The following is a 20,864-nucleotide window of genomic DNA, read 5'->3' as shown; positions in this document are numbered from 1 at the left end:
ATATTATACGATGTTATGCAATATACTGAGGACAATGACATTCCATGTATAGTTCTAACGATAGACTTTGATTTGAAAAAAGCTTTTGATTCGGTTTCATGGGAATTCATAGAAAAAGAAATGCATTTTTTCGGTTTTAGAAATTCTATTAGATTGAATTGGATTAAACTTTTTAGTGATAACGTAGGGGCTTCTGTTAACCAAGGAGTGAATTTTTCACCATTTTTTAGAATACAGAGAGGCTGAAGAAAAGGGGATCCAGTTTCACCATACATTGTTATTTTATGTGCGGAAGTCCTGGCAATTCGGTTCAGAAACAACAAATCCATCAAATGATTAGAAATTGATAACACAGATATTTTATTATCGGAACTTATCTTACATTAGATGGTACAAAGAAATCACTGAATCAATAAATGAGTTAAAAAGTTTTGCATTAATCTCGGGTTTAAAAATAAATATTGATAAGACTGAAATAGTATGGATTGGAAGTAAAAAATATAGTCAAGACAAATTTTACCAGAGTTAAATCTAAAATGGAGAAAAGAAACATTTACACTATAAGGAATATATTTTGCGTGGATTTATATGATAAAATTGAATTTTGAAATAAAGATAGTGAAATTTAAAAATACTGTTAAAGCTAGGAATAGACGGAATCTAACTCCAATAGTAAAAGTCCATCTGATCAAATAACTAATGATTTCACTTTTAAACCATTTATTTATTTCACAACAAAATCCATGGATTAAAGTGATGAAAAAAACCTCGATTTTATTTGAATTTTTGTGGCACAGCATAATAGATAAAATCAAAGGAGATGTAATATTAATTAATTAATATCAAAGATTTTGTTGACTTCTAAAACTTCGATGGATTAAGCGTCTTTATCAATTTTGTGGGAAATGGAAAACACTTTTAGGGAAGTCTGTAGATCTAAATAAGCTTTTGAACATTGGAGGTAATTATATAGATAAAGTCAAGGAAATATTAGTAATACCTTTTGGAAAGATGTACTAAATGTGTGGATAAAATTGGATAGTTCAGATAACATGAAGGTGGTGAAAGGGATGTCACTCTTGCTAACACCAGTTTGGCATAATAAAAATATAATCTCAATGGTATGGAAAAGGTATATATGTATATATCTGCTATCACTTTACTCTCTTTTAATGAGTTTGTTCAAAAATATAATATAAGCACTGACACTCTCAAATATAATGAAATAATTACCACTGTAAGGAAATGTTTTACATACTTTTAATGACAGAGAATATAAACCTAACCTACCAATTCTATAAAAACAGCATTGCAATATTATATAATAATACCAAAGACTCAAAGGCTAATGAATTGTTGATTGCGGGAATAGACGTCACTTCCAAACGTAAAGACAAATTGACTGATATTTTTTAATTACACGAGAATGATTGGTTTAACATTTATACTCTTCCCTTTAAAATCTCAAAAAATAAAACCAAGACTACAGTGGTTACAATTAAGAATCTCGCAACATATCTTAACTACGAACTCTTTTCTGTTCAAAGTTAAATTGCCAGACAATCCTTTTTGTAATTTATGTAACTCAGAGAGAGAATCTATCATGCATTTGTTTTGGGAATATAATCTGCTTCAAAACCTTCTTGAACGATTTGACATATTATTGGATGCTATCTTTATTCCATTTAGACTAAATAAAAAACAAGTTTTTTGGAAAGCTAATTAATTTTAATAGGTCAGCCTTTAAAACTGATAACCCAATTATTTTGCTTATAAAAATATATCTACGGATTTAGATGCCAACACAAATCATTAAATGTTAATTCTCTTTTATATTGCATTTATGATCATTATAAAGTTCAAAAATCATACAAATGATGATGAATTTCCGTAGCTGCAAATCAAGGGATTGTTGGCCTTTGGACTGTCTTCAGTACATCTGTATGAAATCACCTAGTTCGGGAGCCTGATACGGTGTACTTGTTCTAAAACAAACTAACGAATGCACTTTCCTTATTAATCATAACCCACTGATTATGAAATCAACAGGTCACATAACATAAAGGAGAAAAATGGCGTCAACAAAGATGCAAAAAAGGAAATCTTTTATTATTTTCACCAAAATTTAAAATTGGTAAAACAAGTTGATAAATTGAATATTTACAATTCAGCCAATGACAAAATTATAATAACTGCAATTAAAATAGCATGTTATGAATCTCACATAAGATACGCTTCCGAATCAAAATACAAGTTATTTTAATTAAAACAATTATATTGGTATACATAAATGAGCATTTCAATCCTATACCTAACAATATAAATTAGGTCTTTTGGTTACTAATACATGCGTCATATTCTTAGTGGGATGTGCTATTCTTGAAATAATATTTAATTTATATTCATAAAAAATACTCTTATTAAAATATATTCTCGATAATGATGGATGTTCACATTTCATAATACATTATATGTCATGCCAGAGACACGTACTAAGGGAATCAAACAGATGTTCTATCAAAGATAACGATATATATATAAATTGAACAAATTATCCTTTGATTATCCTTGCGGGACTGCTTTAAGGTAAGTGTGATTTCAGAGAGTAATATGAACATTTCAAGAGGTCTTTATTGTTATATTTTAAACTCTTTTCAATTGACAGTACTTGCGGAAATTAAATAGAAATGTCAAAGTAAGTTGTTTTCGTTAGAAACGGCGGACAGGTGGTACAAAATAATAACCATTAGAAGGTTGACCAATAGACATATCAAGTTCTGAGCTTTTATGTTCTACATTCATATGGACTTATGCGTATTGTGGGACTGTACCAAAAATCAAACAACACTTTTTTATTTCATCGATTTATTGTATTTGTTTACTTTATGTAATTTTATCACTAGTGGAATGCTTACAAATTTAGAAAAAGGTGCCATATATTCTGGTACGTTTTTATACTTGTTCGACCCCGGTTACATGTAGATTATTTGAGTTAATCAAAATTTCAAAAAAAAAAAGAAACTTCTCAAAATGGGCATATTGTCATTTTGCTATGGGAAAACAAACAAACAAACAAACAAACCACATTCATTAGACAGTAAATATCAGAAAAAAATATTTTGTTTTACCAGATTTCCATCATGTACGTGACTGGTGTATCTGTCTTTCTCCTTTTTCTTGGCACAACATATGCGTAAGTAATATAATGATTTAATACAACGTATTCTGTCTTTGCATATTACAGAGTTAGCCCCCTTGCGAGTAGGTATCCATTGTGACCTCACGCATGACGTCAAAATCAATGCCTGCCCGCAAAGACAGATAACTGTATTATGCAAATAAAGAATAGCAAGCTATTTTCGAGATGATTCCATTTTTGAAATTGACCTTTAAATTACAATAAATAATATATAATTACTATGCACTCTCTTTGCTTTATCGCAAAATTGTTGACCCACTAATGTCACAGTAATGTATCACGTCATCCGGGTTTTCATTCCGGATATCAGTGTTCGATATGGTCTCTTGTGATGATAAGTTGCACAGCGAATAAAACTTTCAATTTCAATATCGTATAAACCAATTGGATAAACGCATTGAGAAATATCACAGAGATCCGAAATAGTCTACATCATGATGATTTGATTGGATACTTTGTCTTTAAGGTTGGATCAGGTCGATACGAAATTTTTTCACATCGCCGAAAACAAAACGTCGAAAATTCATATCTATAACACCAAAAGTAAAATCAACGGCATGCTTCTGTCAACAAATAGACACAAAAACAAATTTAACAGTTTAATAGTTTATTTTCCCCATCGAATTCTGTCCATTGTAAAACGTACCCGCCTTTCCAGATTTTTTTTATCAATTTTGATAAAGTGTTTTGCTTAGAACCTTAATTTAAAATCCTACATTCAACCAAGTATTCTGTATTTGTAAAACATCTATTGAAACTACTTCAACATTAAATTGGCCTTATTATGACCAAAAAAACAATATGTCTGTTTAGGGTTATATTGGCAAAAAACTAGGTTCGTTAGGTCGGCGTGTGTTTTTAGTGTCTTTCACTCTTAATTAATGGCCGGAACCGGATCCGGAGTCTGAGATCGAAATCGCGACTTTTAATGTTATTTTTTCGTAGAAAAGTGGAGAAAAAAACCCATTAGGGTCGGGTGTAAAACATTAAGGTCGGTCGAGTAACCCTAAACAGACATATATTTTTGTTTTAACCCTTAACAGACATATATTTTTGTTTGGCCTGATGACCAATGGAATATCATTGTCAATTTCAATTTCTTTCACAGTAAAATATTTTAGATATGATTGAACATTTGAATTTCCCGCTTCAAGCATTTACTCTAGAAGACAAGGTCAATGTGATAAAATTTGCCTATAAATAATTTGAAAACGCAAAGAAAACTCACTATTTAAAAAAAATGTTTTTTTTTAATGCATGCATTTTAAAGATTTTCTTTAATAATTTCCCAACTTAACTTGTTTATTTAAAATACATTTTCCTGTGTTAGTGTTTATGAAACAAAATAACTGAAAATGATTTTGGAATGATACCAAAATCGTGTGATGCACGTCTATTGTGCAGTAAATAGATTTTACACGACCAAACATACGCAGTGGTCTAAATTCACATTCGATATTTTAGTATAACAAATGGAAGCTTTAGATTATTTTACTATTTTGCTTTTGTTATGGCATGGTGCGGCGTCCGTCGTCCTTCCGTCACATTTTGTTCAAATCGCTACCACATTTGTAGTCATAGAATTCTGGCATGGATTGTAACAGAATTTCATAAAAAAATATTCTTTTATTAAAAAGTGACCTTAGTTTAAAATGATACATGCACATTTGAATGATCGTTTTTACTGATTAATTTACGGATATACTTACCTAAATTGTCATTGCCTGCTTAAAAGTGTGCACAATGTCTAATCATATTTTACATACGTTTGTAGGGATATAGGCAACTACACACATGCCCAGATTGTGGCGGGTATGAATCCAATCTTCGATGTAGTAGACATGAATAATGACTCCTTTATAGAGGATTCGGAGCTGACCAATGCATGGTTACGCGTTGATGCCGATCGTAAGTTAATGTATCTTACTACAGTCTTCCAAAACATATACTGCCTCACGCTTGCATCAAACCACATATATATGAAACATATAATTAACCAACCAACCAAAATACGTTTCTATTAAAAAAAATTCTCATTTATTCCATTTTAAATTAAACATATCCAAGATAACTACTGAATGCTCATCATTGACATGTTTGTTCTATAAAGTGTCGTGGTTTGGTGAAGTTATTTAAGAATTAACTTGAATAGATTTTTTATGTTATGGAGATATAACACAAACACCTGAGTGTACTCTAAATAAACCGCGAAGCGGTTTATGATGGTGGTACACTCAGATTTTTGTGTTATATCTCCATAACATAAAAAATATATTCAAATTAATCCTTATAATTCAATTTACTAAAGATAATCTCTTCAATATTCAAAATTCATTTTGGGACTCTTTTGTCTATGAAATCATTACGCCGTCATCTCAGCCAATCAGAAGCAACGTTATAAACGGCGACGCCATTTTTTCCTTTATGGGTTGTTAAAGTAAATTTTTAAGCCAATGAAAATGCTCGTAACAAGCAAAATTGAATTATTAAGGTATTCAAGACCGTGTTTACAATGTGTTGCAGGGTGTAAATGTCTGTATACTTTGTGCTATATTTGTGTTATATCTCCTTCCAATTGGAAAACTCTTGTCTAGTATTATATAGGGCTTTATGTTATTATTGGATTTTAAAGAATACACTATTTCATATGATGTATTGACATCTTCAATTTCTCAAATATTTGTTCAATATACATACGTTTTTACCACTTACAAGATTATAACGTCCTTGATTTATTTACTAATCCCGAGGAACCATATGTGTTGTGCAGTTCGATGTCGCAAAGCAGTAAGCTTCTGTTTAATATCAAAATTAAAAGGGCAAGAGTTTAAATTATAACATGAGGGACATACACATATCGTATTTTCCAAAACACACAGTCTGCATTTGTTTGTTTGATATATTAATTATAATTAACTATCAGCAAAGTTAAGATAAGAGCGACATCCCATGTTTGCAGTATGTAGCGTGTATGAAGTGTGCGGTGCGTGTTTTGGGAGACTGCGGTATATTCGTTTTGTGTAACACGCTACGCACCCCGGATGTGAATAGGACGTGGAAAAATACTCTGGACAACATCTAAAACATGCATCTGTTTGATCAATGAACTTGTTCCTGTTGGTATATTAAAAAGCAAAGCAGTGATGTTGATGTTACATAACCTGTTTATGAAAGATGGTGGATATGTCATGGATGTCACTAATTTTGTTTATGACAGATGATGGATATGTCTCTGATTTTTTTATGATAGATATGGATTGTCACTGAATTTGTTATGACAGAGTGATGATGATTATTCAAATTTGCAGTGATGTTGTCATGTGTGATACATAACACTGTTTATGAAAATTTGTATGGTGATATGTCTGTTTATAAAGATGTGTTATGACAGATGATGGAGATGTCACTGAATTTGTGTTTATGACAGATGATGGAGATGTCACTGAATTTGTTATGACAGTTGATGGACATATCTCTAAATTGTGTTTATGACAGATGATGGATATGTCACCGAATTTTGTGTATATCAGATGATGGATATGTCACTGAATTTTGTTATGACAGATGATGGAAATGTCACTGAATTTTGTTATGACAGATGATGGATATGTCACTGAGTGTTTATGACAGATGATGGATATGTCTCTGAATTTTTTATGACAGATGATGGAGATGTCACTGAATTGTGTATGACAGATGATGGACATGTCATGAATTTTGTTATGACAGATGAAAGGTATGTCTCTGAATTTTGTTTATGACAGATGATGGATATGTCACTGAATTTGTTTATGACAGATGTGGTTATGCCTCTGAATTTATGGAGATGTCACTGAAGTTTTTATGACAGATGATGGACATGTCATTGAATTTTGTTTATGACAGATGATGATATGTCTCTGAATTTTGTTTATGACAGATGATGAGATGTCACTGAATTTTGTTTATGACAGATGATGGATATGTCACTGAATTTTGTTTATGACAGATGATGGATATGCTCTGAATTTATGACAGATGATGGATATGTCACTGAATTTTGTTTATGACAGATGATGGATATGTCACTGAATTTGTTTATGACAGATGATGGATATGTCACGAATTTTGTTTATGACAGATGATGGAGATGTCACTGAATTTTGTTTATGACAGATGAGATATGTCATTGATTTTGTTGATATGGATCATGTCATGAATTTTGTTTATGACAGATGATGGATATGTCTCTAAATTTTATGACAAATGATGGATGTCACTGAATTGTGTATGACAGATGATGGACTGTCATTGAATTTTGTTTATGACAGATGAGATATGAATTTTGTTTATGACAGATGAATATGTGATTTGTTATGATGGATATGTCACTGAATTTGTTATGCAGATGTGATATGTCACTCTGAATTTTTTGACAGATGATGGATATGTCACGAATTGTGTTTATGACAGATGATGGATATGTCACTGAATTTTGTATATGACAGATGGTGGATATGTCACGAATTTTGTTTATGACAGATGATGGAATGTCACTGAATTTGTTTATGACAGATGATGGATATGTCATTGAATTGTGTTTATGACAGATGATGGATATGTCTGAATTTTTATGACAGATGATGGATGTCACTGAAGTGTGTTTATGACAGATGATGGATATGTCATGAATTTTGTTTATGTAGATGATGGAGATGTCATTGAATTTTGTTTATGACAGATGATGATATGTCTCTGAATTTGTTTAGTTTATGACACATGATGGACATGTCACTGAATTTTGTTTATGATAGATGATGGAGATGTCACTGAATTTTGTTTATGACAGATGATGGATATGTCACTGAATTGTGTTTATGACAGATGATGGATATGTCACTGAATTGTGTTTATGACAGATGATGGATATGTCACTGAATTTTGTTTATGACAGATGATGGATATGTCACTGAATTTTGTTTATGACAGATGATGGAGATGTCACTGAATTTTGTTTATGACAGATGATGAAGATGTCACTGAATTTTGTTTATGACAGATGACGGATATGTCACTGGATTGTGTTTATGACAGATGATGGATATGCCTCTGAATTTTATGACAGATGATGGAGATGTCACTGAAGTGTGTTTATGACAGATGATGGATATGTCATTGAATTTTGTTTATGATAGATGATGGAGATGTCATTGAATTTTGTTTATGACAGATGATGGATATGTCTCTGAATTTTGTTTATGACAGATGATGGATATGTCACTGAAGCAGAATATAAAAACAGCGCTAACGCCAAACGTGAATTCTGGGCGATAGTCTTCCAGGAAATGGACCGTGATGGCGATGGCTTTATAGGACTTGACACTATATACGGGGAGTACGCCATGATGGACACAAATGGTGATTGAAAATAAGTTATTGGCGTTTATTACATTTTTGCAGTAAAAATAAGACTTGTTGCTTATTGATACAATGTAATTTTTCTCTCACACATGTGACATCTGTAGACCAATCGGCAACTGCGATGCATGAGTGAGTTATGATAGGATTGTACGCCCTAATGTACACCTAATAACAGTCCGTTTGCGTTTAACAGTCCACCAATCGGCAAATCCCAAACTTTAAAACGAGCGTCTAATTTCACGAACATAAGGAATGCCTTAACTTTGAATTCCCCTTGGGAAAGCATTACAAAAGTTAAGGAAAATCTGTAAGTTAAGGAGCCTTCCTTATATTATATATGTAATGTTTTTCTATGGAGAATTTAAAGTTAAGGGATTCCTTAACGGTAAGGAACATTCGTGAAATTGGGCTCTGATTGATATAACACGTATAACATAGTTATGACACGAAAAAGTAGAGATGCATTCAAAACGGTTAATGTTTTATTGGCGTTTGAAGAGGTTGTGAATGGAAAATGAAGCAAAAAGAAGTGATTAAAGAGATCGTTTGCTCGCTAATGTATCACTAATATTAAAGCCTGGAGGGAAGTCCCGTTTTTTGTCGTGATTAAATCTAGATAAATTTGAAAATGTTCCAAAATTGACAAAACCCACATATGTTAAAAATGTATAACATTTGGCATAATTATTTTAATATAATATGTTATTTGTTTTGATTCATTCTGTTTAATTCAATTGGATAATATTTCTACATCTTATATTTCAGACGACAATAGGGTTAGCAGGCTGGAATTCGACAATTTTTATGCAACGGTAAGTATTTCGTCTTTGCATATCACAGTTAGCTCCCTTGCGGATAGGTATCGATTGTTACGTCATTATTTTGTGAGCGCAATTCACGTCGTTTTTCTCCGAAAAGTATGACGTAACACTCGCAAAACATGACGTCACAACCAATACTTACCCGCAAGGGCAGATAACTCTGTAATATGAAAATACAGAATCATTAGCAACGTTTGATTGATATTTAGAATATTTTAAGTTTATGTAAATTTAATTAGTTTTACTTAAGTACAAAAATACTTTTTTTTTCATTTGAGACTGCTTTGGGGACTTATACAAAATAAATGAGGTATTCATATTCCATTTACATATTCTTAAACATATTATCGGGTAGGCTTACCATCCTCACTGCATTAACCAATCCAGGTTTGCAAAATTGTGCAAGACTGTGGTGTTTATATACTGCAATACAAAGATTTAAAATTTCAGCAATATGTGTAGCGAATTTTAAACATGAAAAATTATATAATTATAGTAGTAGTAAATTAAAATTAATCATGTGTTTTATTATTTTTAGATGATGGAAGACGCTTACAAACATTATGGATTTCTCTTAATTGGGTAGAACCATATGTAAGAAACGCAATAAGTATAGAAAAGCAATGATTTCTTTTAACAGATTAACAATTCGCAAAATCTACATATAGACCAACATTAATTTCTTTACGGTAGAGCTACAACTCGCATCGCAAATTGTACATATAGACAAACAGTATTTTTTTACGGTAACACCACAATTTGCAAAATTTACATATAGACAAACAGTATTTTCTTTACGATTGAGCTTAAAAATTCGCAAATGTACATATAGTTTAAGAGTAGATCTACATTTCCTGTCTTATGTTTTGTATTAATAGGAATTCTAGTATCAATACTGTAAAGAATCATTGTATGATATATATTCTGTATAAATATGAATTTTTTGTTGTGTAGAATTGTTCGTTATTTTTGTGATAGTTATGGATCCACGAATAAACAAAACAAAGAAACGATTGTATAATATTGGTATTACCACTGTGCCAACGAATATCTGTCTACGAAATCATTTCAAAGCTTCAAGCTACGAAATAAAATACACACGAAAATTTACAGTTTGCACTAACATGGACTTAATAACAATACTCTCTAGTATTATCATTATAAGTGTATAATGATATTACAGCACGTGCGGCGACTCTCTTGTTACGAGAATAGTCGCTAGCGCAGCACCGTGGGGTCATGACCCCAATTTTTATGGGAACATATGGATGACTCGAACACTATCAGCTGTTCAATAGAATTCTTTGACGATAACGGGGGAGAAAAAGTATGGGTCTATTTATAAAAAAATATGCATCTGTCGCGAGAATAAATAATACTCACTTAAGTGAAAAACTGTAAATATGAGGAATATAAATTCATTTTGCTGAGGTTATGAGGGTATAATGATAATGGAACCCGTGTTATTTTTTGTAACCCGGCTTACATAATTCTCACGTGCTTTATTACCATTAGACTCTCATAACCTCAACAAAATAGAAATATACGCCTTAAATAACTCATGTTAAACATTATATAAATGCATGATTATCTGTATTCACGGGTATTTTGAAAATAAATACGGAAATATTGCATAAATGCTAAAATGAAGAGGATTACAGTATAATAATGTTTAGTACGAAAGTCACGAGATATTATTCAAAAGAAAGCTAAGACGTATTTGAAATGTATTTTTTTTCGCTCTTCATATTATAGGATCCCTATGGACATGGGCAATGGTATCAATTAATGTATAGTATAATAAATGCATATTGAGATTGCACTGGAGTTGGTTTGTGCTTTGGATTACATTTTTTACCAGAACTTTTTTTAGAATTGTAATTGCAAAAAAACCACACTACATGCATTTTCGAAGATTACTTATAAAATAAAAAAAACTTATTTATACCCATAGATGTATCTTTTAGTCATATACATAAAAATATGAATTAGGAATTTTGTTCACTACAAAATCACTACAGGGTGGGATGTGCTATTCAGAATCTGTGGTAATACGTTTCTGACTTATTAGGTTTTAAGTCTCATCAGCTGAGCCGTTTAGAGCGGCCTCTCTGATAACATATCACCTCTATCACCTTGCACATTAACATTCTTTAAGATCGTCATAACCGGATGTAAGTGTATTGTATACATGCACGACCACGTTGTCTACTATGATAATACATATGTTAAGTTACAGATGCATTTCAGTAATTCTTAAACCACTAGTTTTATGAACAATGAATAAAAACGTTATCTCGTAACATTACATCCATAACCTATACTCCAGCGACCTTTTCCGCTTTCATGTCAGTTTGCCCGGATACAGTGGCTTTAGTGGGACAAAATATGTATGTTTCAATTAATTAATTATTTGTCCCTTTCCAAGAGGTGTGTATGTATAATTTGATTTACCAGTCTGTCGACCGAATTTATGAACTACATTTTGAGTCTGTTAAAAACTGCAAAAAATATTGTTTATGCTTATCTTTACCCTTGTAACAAGGCAAACGTCATAAGTCTAGACGGGCATTTCAATCTTTTTACAATTCAAAAACACAAATATATTTTCTTTCTGTAGTAGTGTTTCTGGATATTGTCATTTGCCAATTAACTTTATGTAATATGTCCCGAAGACATGAGATCACGGCGGCCGAGTGGTTAAGATGGTCAGACAGATTAGATGTAAGCCCCCACCTCTGGGTTTTCAGTTTGAATCCCATCTGGGGCAGTTGTCAAACGCAACTATCGGCCAAGACGTCCGTGCATGACATTTAGTGTTGGTAGGAAGGTAATCATAATCAACGAAACAATATAAGGCGTTAATTAACCAATAAATATAAAGCGTTAATTAAACAATCAATGTATTAAGGCGTTAATTAATCAATCGATATACGGCGTTAATGAACCAATCAATTCAATACAACGCATTAAATCAGTCAACCAAATACAAGGTGTTAGTCGTCCAAACAATATATTAAGACTTTAATCAACCAATTTATTTAAGGTTTAAATCAACCAACAAATATGATACTTTAACTAACCAATCAATATAAGGCGTTAATCAACCAATCAATATAAGACGTTAATCAACTAATCAATATAGTGTATTAATCAACCAATCAAATGAAGGCTTTCCTCAACCAAGTCATATAATGCGTTAATCACTAAATCAATATAAGGCAATAACCAACCAATCAATATAAGACATCAACCAATCAATATAAGACATTGATCAATCAATATAAGGCATCAACCAATCAAAATTAGATATCAACCAATCAATATAAGCCGTTTACCAACAAATCAATAGAAAGCGTTAATCAAACAATTGATAAAAGACATTAACCAAACAACCAATATAAGGTTACATGATCCTTGTATGTTTGTTCCCGAATATGACATTCACATTTTGCAGTACAATGTATGTCTTTTTAAAGACACGTACGAAGAGAATCAAACAGATGTTCTATCAAAGATAACGATATATATAAATTGAACAAATTATCTTTTGATTATCACTGCGGGACTGCTTCAAGGTAAGTTTGATTTCGTAGAGTAATAGGAAAAGTTTGATATATTTTATTTGTTTTATTTTAAAGATGTGTCCTTTTAAAGTGACAGTACTAGAGGGAAGTAAATAGAAATGCAAAAGTATGCTGTTTTATTTGAATCCTGCGGACAAGTGGTACCAAATAATGACAAATAGTATCAAGTTCCGAGCTTTTACGTACTGCATTCAAATGGTCGAACGCATACTCGGGCTCGGGGACTGTAAAAAAAATCAAACAAAACATATCGTAAACTAGTAATATAATATTAAGTGAAGATTTACTGCATTTACAATAGGATTTTAAGATACTTTCTCTTAGTACACTTTTGTACTATCATCATTTTGTTCTATTTGTACACTTTATGCAATTTTATCACTAGTAGAATGCTTACATAATCAGAAAAAAATGTATGCTTATACTTTTGAGACGTACTAATGAGAAAGCGTCTGTTTACGTATATGTAGTGCATCTAGGTTTTGAATTGGAAATGTCTTATATTTTGACCCCATCTCGGAAAAGTTAGTTAGATTTAAAGATGCTGCACCGCCGACAGAGCATAAATGATATTCATCATTTGAACAATAATTGGTGTTTAATCGTGTATATATATGCCTAATTAACACAAAAAATAGCATAAGATAATTTATTTCGCCTTTGGTGCATGCGCAATCATTACTTCATTCCATATAGGATATAGTGCCACGGAATTTTTTCGGGATGCAATTAATTATTTTTCATATTTTTAACTTGAAGTAAAAGTAGAAGCTCAAACTTTTCAATGGTGGTAATGATGTAAAGTTAGTAACTTTTATAACGGAAGAAAAATACTAAATCGTCTGCTCCTATTTTTGATAGTGAAAAAATACCATTTGTCAGCGGTGGAGCATCTTTAAGTTCCATTACGTGATGGAGATAAACCAAATATCATAATGAAATTGTGTTTATTTTCCCTGATGTACGAATAATCTTGATCTCATATCAATTTTGATTGGTTTGTTGAACTGATTGGGAAGTTTATTAGACGATCTTTTTTATGTGCAATATGTTGCCGTGTGTAAAAGACTGCACTGAGAGAATGTGATATATTGGTGTAATAGTGGGATGATTGCCCATTTAAAACAGATATATAACGGATGTCTGAAGCATACCGACAAAGACATGGATCAAGAACATCCCAACCAGGTTACATATCAATAAGAATCTGATTAATCAAAATCTAAAAATAAAAAAAAAATAAAAGTCTCCGAATGCCAGATTGTCACTATTACAGGGAGTACATAACATACAGTGAATTTTAGATAACAGAAAAATAACATTTCGTTTTAACAGAATTCCATCATGTACGTGACTGGTGTATTTGTCTTTCTCCTTTTCCTGGGCACAACATATGGGTAAGTAATATAATGATTTGATACAGCGTATTCCGCCTTTGGATATAAGGACATATAACTGTAATGTGCAAATAAAAAATAATCGGTAATTTCCGAGAGGATTGCGTCATTAAACGTTAAGCAAAAAGAGCTTGTCGAACTAGCTTTTCATGAGATTTCCCTTATGGCTGCTATCCATTGCATTTGGTTTCAATCCCTTGTCGTGGTGCCCTCACCAGGAGAAGGGTCATGTTTAAATTATTGCAACAGGAGATGAGAAAACGTACCGCAAGACTCGAACACGAACATTTACAGACCGGATGTTCTAACGATGGAGCTACTTGGTCACACCAGGGATCTACCTAGTCAAATTCCCCAGCATAAATCATCCTTTTATAAGAAAGTGAACTTATTAGCGTTTAAACGTGTTGAAAATTTCTAATATTAGTTTACATACGTTTTTAGGCAGATAGGCAACTACACACACGCACAAATTGTGGCGGGTTTGAATCCGGTCTTCGATGCAGTAGACGTGAATAATGACTCATTCATAGAGGATCCTGAACTGATCAATGCATGGTTACACATTGACGCTGATCGTAAGTCTGACTTGAAATATCTTACTGCATCACACCTCTTAAAAAGCAGGGCGTCCTTAAATGACCCTGCGTTTTAACAGAACATTAATATATTATCTAACGTTTCTTTTTAATCCTTCACCAATTCATTACTACATTATAATTAAAGTGAATAGTCGGGCAACTAAATCTAGACTAAATGCGTTCATTTGCTTCTAATAGTTCTTACAAATCAAAACGACGGTCGCGTTCTGCTTACGTTGCCCACTTTGACCATTAAAGTTATCGAAATGACCCTGGTGAATTTACCATTTGAAATGACCATTTTAATATGGCGTTAATCATAATAAAACAATCGCATTTTTTTTTTTTTTTTTTTGTGTGTGTTTTATCATAAAGATTATTTCTGTTGGTATATCTAAAAGCGTAACAGTGATGTTGGTCCGGTTACTAATTCGTGTTATACAATCTGTTTATGATAGATGATGGATATGTCACTGAAGTGGAATATAAAAACCGCGGAAATGCTCATCACCAATTTCGGGGAATATTCTTCCAGGAAATGGACCATGATGGTGATGGTCTTGTGGGAGTTGACACGATATTCGGAGAGTTCTCTATGATGGATAAGAATAGTGAGTGGAAATAAATTGTTCGTGATTAAAATTAGGTTCCTGTGGGTTTACACTCACTTATCATTCCATAAAAATCATCATTCCCCTGAACTAGTTTGAAACGGATTCCGCAAGTTATAGCAAAAATACAATTAATGTATCAATATAAATGGCATAGGCTGAATCCCATATCTGTAGTATATCCGGTGACTTCTGTCATGTAGTATTTGTTTATATATTTCACTGGTTTTATACGAGGCCAAGTGAAGAAACCAGACTACTGATTGACCGAGACAGTGGATCTCAACTGGAAATAAAACTTATATAAGACTAGTTGCTTAGTGACACAATGTTTTGTACATGTAAACGTTTTTCGACCAATTGGCAACTGCGATACATAAGTGACATATAATAGCCCCTGTATCCATTAATGCTTGTCTGCTTATCTTGTCTACCCATCCATCGACAGGATTTAGCCCAAAACGATAAAACCAGGGCCCAGTTTTACGAACACGCCTAAAAGATTATTCATCGGCGACAGAACATCAATAGATTTTATCATTTAAACAATAATTGATGTTTTATCGTGTATATGTATGTCTAATTAACTACGAAAATACATATAATTTATAACTAATTTGTTTTGCGTTTGTTGCCAAATTCCATATGTCATGGACTTTTTTAATTGATTTATACTGAAGTAAGATAAGAATCTCAAACTTCCCAATAATGGTAATAGGGTAAAATAAGTACACTTTGTTACCGAAGAAAAATGTTAATTCATTTGCTTCTGTTTTTAATACATACATATTACCAATCTTAAGTGGTGTAGCATCTCTAACTTTAAGGAATTCCTTAAGCAAAACAAAAATCCCCTTAGAAAAGTATTACAGAAGTTAAGGGAAAAAATAAAGTTAAGGAGCCTTCCTTAAAATGTGTAATGGGTTTCTATGGATATTTTTAAGTTATGGGATTCCTTAACGGTACAAAAATCTTGTGAAACTGATACCAGAATGGATTTTTTAAACACACTTAAAAAGTAGATAGATGCATTGGTGGTTGTATTGACGTTTGGAGAGGTTGTGAATAGTAAACAGTTCTTCAGGTGAAGCAAATAGCAATGATGTAATGAAAGATGGACGAAGGTGTTAGTAATAGGTTCGATTGAAGTAATACCTTACTTCAATGAATTAATATTGTTAGGTTCACTTATTTCATATTTTGCTTAAGTGCAGTTACACGGGAAATACCCGTATGCAAAACATGTGTTGAATAAATCTGACAGTGTTCGACGACCGTCTGAGAGTCTTTATGACACAACCTGTAACAGAAGGAGTTAAATACCGTTAAATGGTGCTAAGTTGTAAAACCTTGAGATGGATGTAGTATCCATATAATGTTATGGGTATATCAAATCAGGTTTTTGTTGTATGTATGACGTAGTTCTTAGTTACCGTAATCACTATTTTAAGATGCTTCACCACTGACCGAGCACAAACGATACTCCTCATTTGAATAATATTTCATGTTTAATCGTGTATATGTATGTCTCATTAACACAAAAATAATATAAAATATTTTTTTTCTTCTGCTGCAAGTGCAATCAGTACTCCATGCCATATAAGACATAGTACCACGAATTTATTTTTTTATTTATTTTTAATATTCTTAATTTGAAGTCAAATTAGTGACGTCATAATGGTCACGTTTTTGGTGGTGTAAGTTAAACCCATATAAACTTTGCTTTGGGTTGGTTGGTATATTTGTTTTAAGTGACAAGTCAATGTTAATATATACTCATAACCCGACTTAAATTGACTATCTGTAGACACATGAGAATTGAACATTGATATTTGCTATTTCTGACAACCCCCTGGATAGGCCATACAAGAAAGGTATTTTGTCTTAGCCCTTGAATAAACTTGATTAGATAAGATAAGATAAGTTTATTTCTGGTTCAGGACTTATATGTAAAGTCCTCTATATCAGACTCAGACAAAATATAAAGTTTACAGTTAATACATTTTTATCCGGTAATAATAATAAATTAATGATGTATAAAGGCTTTGTAGTTGTATAAGAGTTCTTGTTCTTTGCAATGTTTATCTAACGCATTTTTGAAGGAGTTTATATTTGGCGCCATCACTACATTCTCTAGTAGATCGTTCCATATCTTAGTAGCTCTTAGTGAAAAAAAGTTTCTCCTAATCTCATAGTTAGATCTTGTATGGAATAGCTTCCTCCTATGTCCCCTGCTGCTCTCGCGGTCCGTTGCATCTTTCCATAAAGATAAAATGTTACAACATTCGGAGTCATATACTCCATCTAAAATTTTGAAGAGTTCTATCATGTCTCCTCGTATTCTTCTATATGCCAATGTTGGTAATATCAGTTTCTCAAGCCTTTGACTGTATGCTAGATGTGACATTCCTGGTAGACATTTTGTCGCTCTTCTTTGGACACTTTCTATCATTTCTATATGCTTCTGTAGGTAAGGCGCCCATACGGGGCAAGCATAGTCCAAATCAGACCGAACTAAGCATTGATATAGCGGAATAAATGATTTGATGTCTAAAAACTGAAAAGTCCTTCTCAAAAGTCCAAACATGGAATCGTTTTTTTTTTTTAACTTTCTCTGATATAGGGCTGTCGAAGCTTAACGTGGAATCTACAAATACTCCTATATCTTTTTCTTGGTCTATATGTTGCAGTGTTTTTCCATTGAGCTGGTATTGTATAATTTCCTCACATTGGTTTCTTGTTCTCTGTTTGTGTATCCTCATGTGTTTACATTTATCTGGGTGCATTTTTAGAAGCCACGTTTCACTCCATTTCGACATTGTATCTAAATCACTTTGCAGATCTAAAGCATCATCTTTGCCACGGATAGCCTTGAATATTTTAGTATCATCCGAAAATAAGTATACGTCTGACTGCACTATGTCTGAAAGATCATTAACAAATATCACAAATAATTGAAATTGATTGAATATGAAAAACAGGTGGTTATACACGAATAATATTTTGCATGTTCATTTTTAATATAATCCATTATTTGTGTTGATTTATTTTGTGGAAATGGCCGATACAACGTCTACTGTACTTGCAGCGAAATAATTAAATTGGATAACATTTTTACATCTTATATTTTAGGCGACAATAAGGTCAGTCGGATCGAATTCGACAATTTTTATTCAACGGTAAGTGTCATTAGTTATGTTTGATTGATATTTAGAATATTTTATGTTTATGTATCTTTATACTGCATCCATAAGTTAAACAACTTACCACCTTACCATTCTCACGACATTTACCAATTCAGTTTAGCAAAAGATTGACAATGATTTATTATATAAATTATAAAACAAATAGAAATATCCGTATTTTCGCGGTATGCTTTTATCTATGCTATACGGGTATGATATATATTATTGAAAATCATTACAATTACACTCAATATTAATTAAATTTTAGTTCCAAAAGTCCACACTTTTCTGGAGCACAAATGCGGAACAATCATAATCAATTATCATAATTTGTTTACACATATCATGGGAAAATAAAACAAAATGGTTAGTTTAAATACCAAAATTCAATTTGTGGTTTTCTGGGCTTTATAGTTGTGATGTTTAATATTGTAATCCCAAAATTTTAATTTTCAGCAGTAATGTGTAGCGAATACTAGTATACTACTGTTCAACTTAGTTTGTTTGTTTGTTTGATTATTTTAACGTCCTATTAACAGCCAGGGTCATGTAAGGACGACCTCCCATGCATTTAGTGTGTAGCGTGTGTGAAGTGCGAGTTGCGTGTTTTGGGAGACTGCGTTATTTCGTGTTTGTCTTCTTGTAAAGTGGAACTGTTGCCCTTTTTATAGTGCTATATCACTGAATCATAAAAACTTATTATGTGTTCTATTATGTTTAAGATGCTTGAAGACGCTTACAAACACTACGGATTTTTATTACTTGGGTAGAACCACAGGTAAGAAACAATAGTAACAATAGTTTCTTTACGGTGAATGTACTATTCTCAAAATGTATATATAGACAAATCATTATTTCTTTACGGTAGATCAATAATTCGAAAAATGTCCATATATACAAACAATAATTTATTTCCAGTAGATCTACAATTCTCAAAATGTACATTTAGACAAACGGCATTTTAACGGTAAAGCTACATTTCTCAAAATGTACATAACACAGACATATAGACAAACAGTATTTTACGGTTGATCTATAATTCGCAAAATGTACCTTATGTCTTTACGGTAGATCTGCAATTCGAAAACTACATAATTTCTTTACGGTTGATCTATAATTCGCAAAATCTACATAAATACAAACAGTATTTTTACGATAAAGCTACACATCCTGTCGTTTGTTTTGTATTCACGTCGTCAGGAATGGTATTAAATATTCAGGCATCAAAAGAGGAACGAAATGTACTGTAAACAGCTTTCTTTTCGTCAGATATAAATTTCCGCGCAATTTCACGAAAGAGATAGAACTCGAATTCAAATATTTCTCAATGTATAATACGTATTCTGTATAAATATGAAATTTTCGTTGAGTAAGTTTTTTTTTTTTTTTTTTTTTGCTTTGTTCTTTCTTTCTTTCTTTCTTTCTTTTGTTTTTGTTATTGTCGCCGTTGTTGTAGAACTACGACTATACAAAAACAAAGAAACATGTTATATGTAAATTGGTATTACCACTGTACCATCGCTACCAACGTATATCTCTCCGTAAAATCATTTGAAATCTTAGTCGAACTTCGGAAGAATTATCAACGAATGATCGATTGTTTGTATTCACGGATGTGTTGAAAGTAAATATGGAAATATTGCATACGCGAAAATAAGGTAGATTACAGTATAAGAATATCTAGTACGAAAATAACGAAATAGTATTGTAAAGGAACCTGTGAAATGTTGTTGTAAATATTTGAAATTACATTTATTTCGTTCTTCATTTTATAGGATCCCACCGAACACGTACAACTGATGCCAATTAATGTATAGTATAATAAATGGATAATGAGATTGCACTGGAGGTTTTTTTTTCTTTTTTTTTCTTTCGATTCATTATTTTGCACAAGGTATCAAAAATCACCCGAGGCATTCAGAGTAATTGTTTGCCATGAACCTTTTTTTATTTCCGTACCATGGTAACTTAAATTCATGGCGTTTATAAAAACTGCAATATCAAAGACTTGTCCAGTTTAAAATTTACAAGATATACCAATGGGTTTATTAGTTTAACGTCCTATTAACAGCCAGGGTCATGT

At 32.1% G+C, this 20,864-nt stretch overlaps 1 protein-coding gene across 1 annotated transcript; it reads left to right on the top strand.

The window, feature by feature from the left end:
• The first annotated feature begins 2,548 nt into the window (after positions 1-2,548).
• LOC138310601 (uncharacterized) lies at positions 2,549-20,624 on the top strand. Its single transcript, XM_069251876.1, has 12 exons — positions 2,549-2,586; positions 3,132-3,193; positions 4,974-5,107; positions 8,444-8,596; positions 9,365-9,411; positions 9,959-12,998; positions 14,343-14,404; positions 14,849-14,982; positions 15,444-15,596; positions 18,729-18,775; positions 19,504-19,559; positions 20,557-20,624. Exons 2-6 carry the CDS (start codon positions 3,141-3,143, stop codon positions 10,004-10,006), a joined length of 435 nt encoding a protein of 144 aa, XP_069107977.1. The 5' UTR covers positions 2,549-2,586; positions 3,132-3,140; the 3' UTR covers positions 10,007-12,998; positions 14,343-14,404; positions 14,849-14,982; positions 15,444-15,596; positions 18,729-18,775; positions 19,504-19,559; positions 20,557-20,624.
• The last annotated feature ends 240 nt before the right edge of the window (positions 20,625-20,864 follow it).

Source organism: Argopecten irradians, chromosome 16, assembly GCF_041381155.1.
Source record: "Argopecten irradians isolate NY chromosome 16, Ai_NY, whole genome shotgun sequence".
Lineage (NCBI taxonomy): Eukaryota > Metazoa > Mollusca > Bivalvia > Pectinida > Pectinidae > Argopecten > Argopecten irradians.
This window is presented reverse-complemented; position numbering and strand designations above follow the sequence as displayed.

What these genes read in the sequence shown, in the direction of transcription:
- LOC138310601 (XM_069251876.1), top strand. Translation starts at nt 3,141, where the DNA reads ATGTACGTGACTGGTGTATCTGTCTTTCTCCTTTTTCTTGGCACAACA. An exon ending in TTTCTTGGCACAACATATGC is followed by an intron (nt 3,194 to 4,973) that starts GTAAGTAATATA and finishes ATACGTTTGTAG; the next exon opens with GGATATAGGCAACTACACAC. An exon ending in CGCCATGATGGACACAAATG is followed by an intron (nt 8,597 to 9,364) that starts GTGATTGAAAAT and finishes CTTATATTTCAG; the next exon opens with ACGACAATAGGGTTAGCAGG.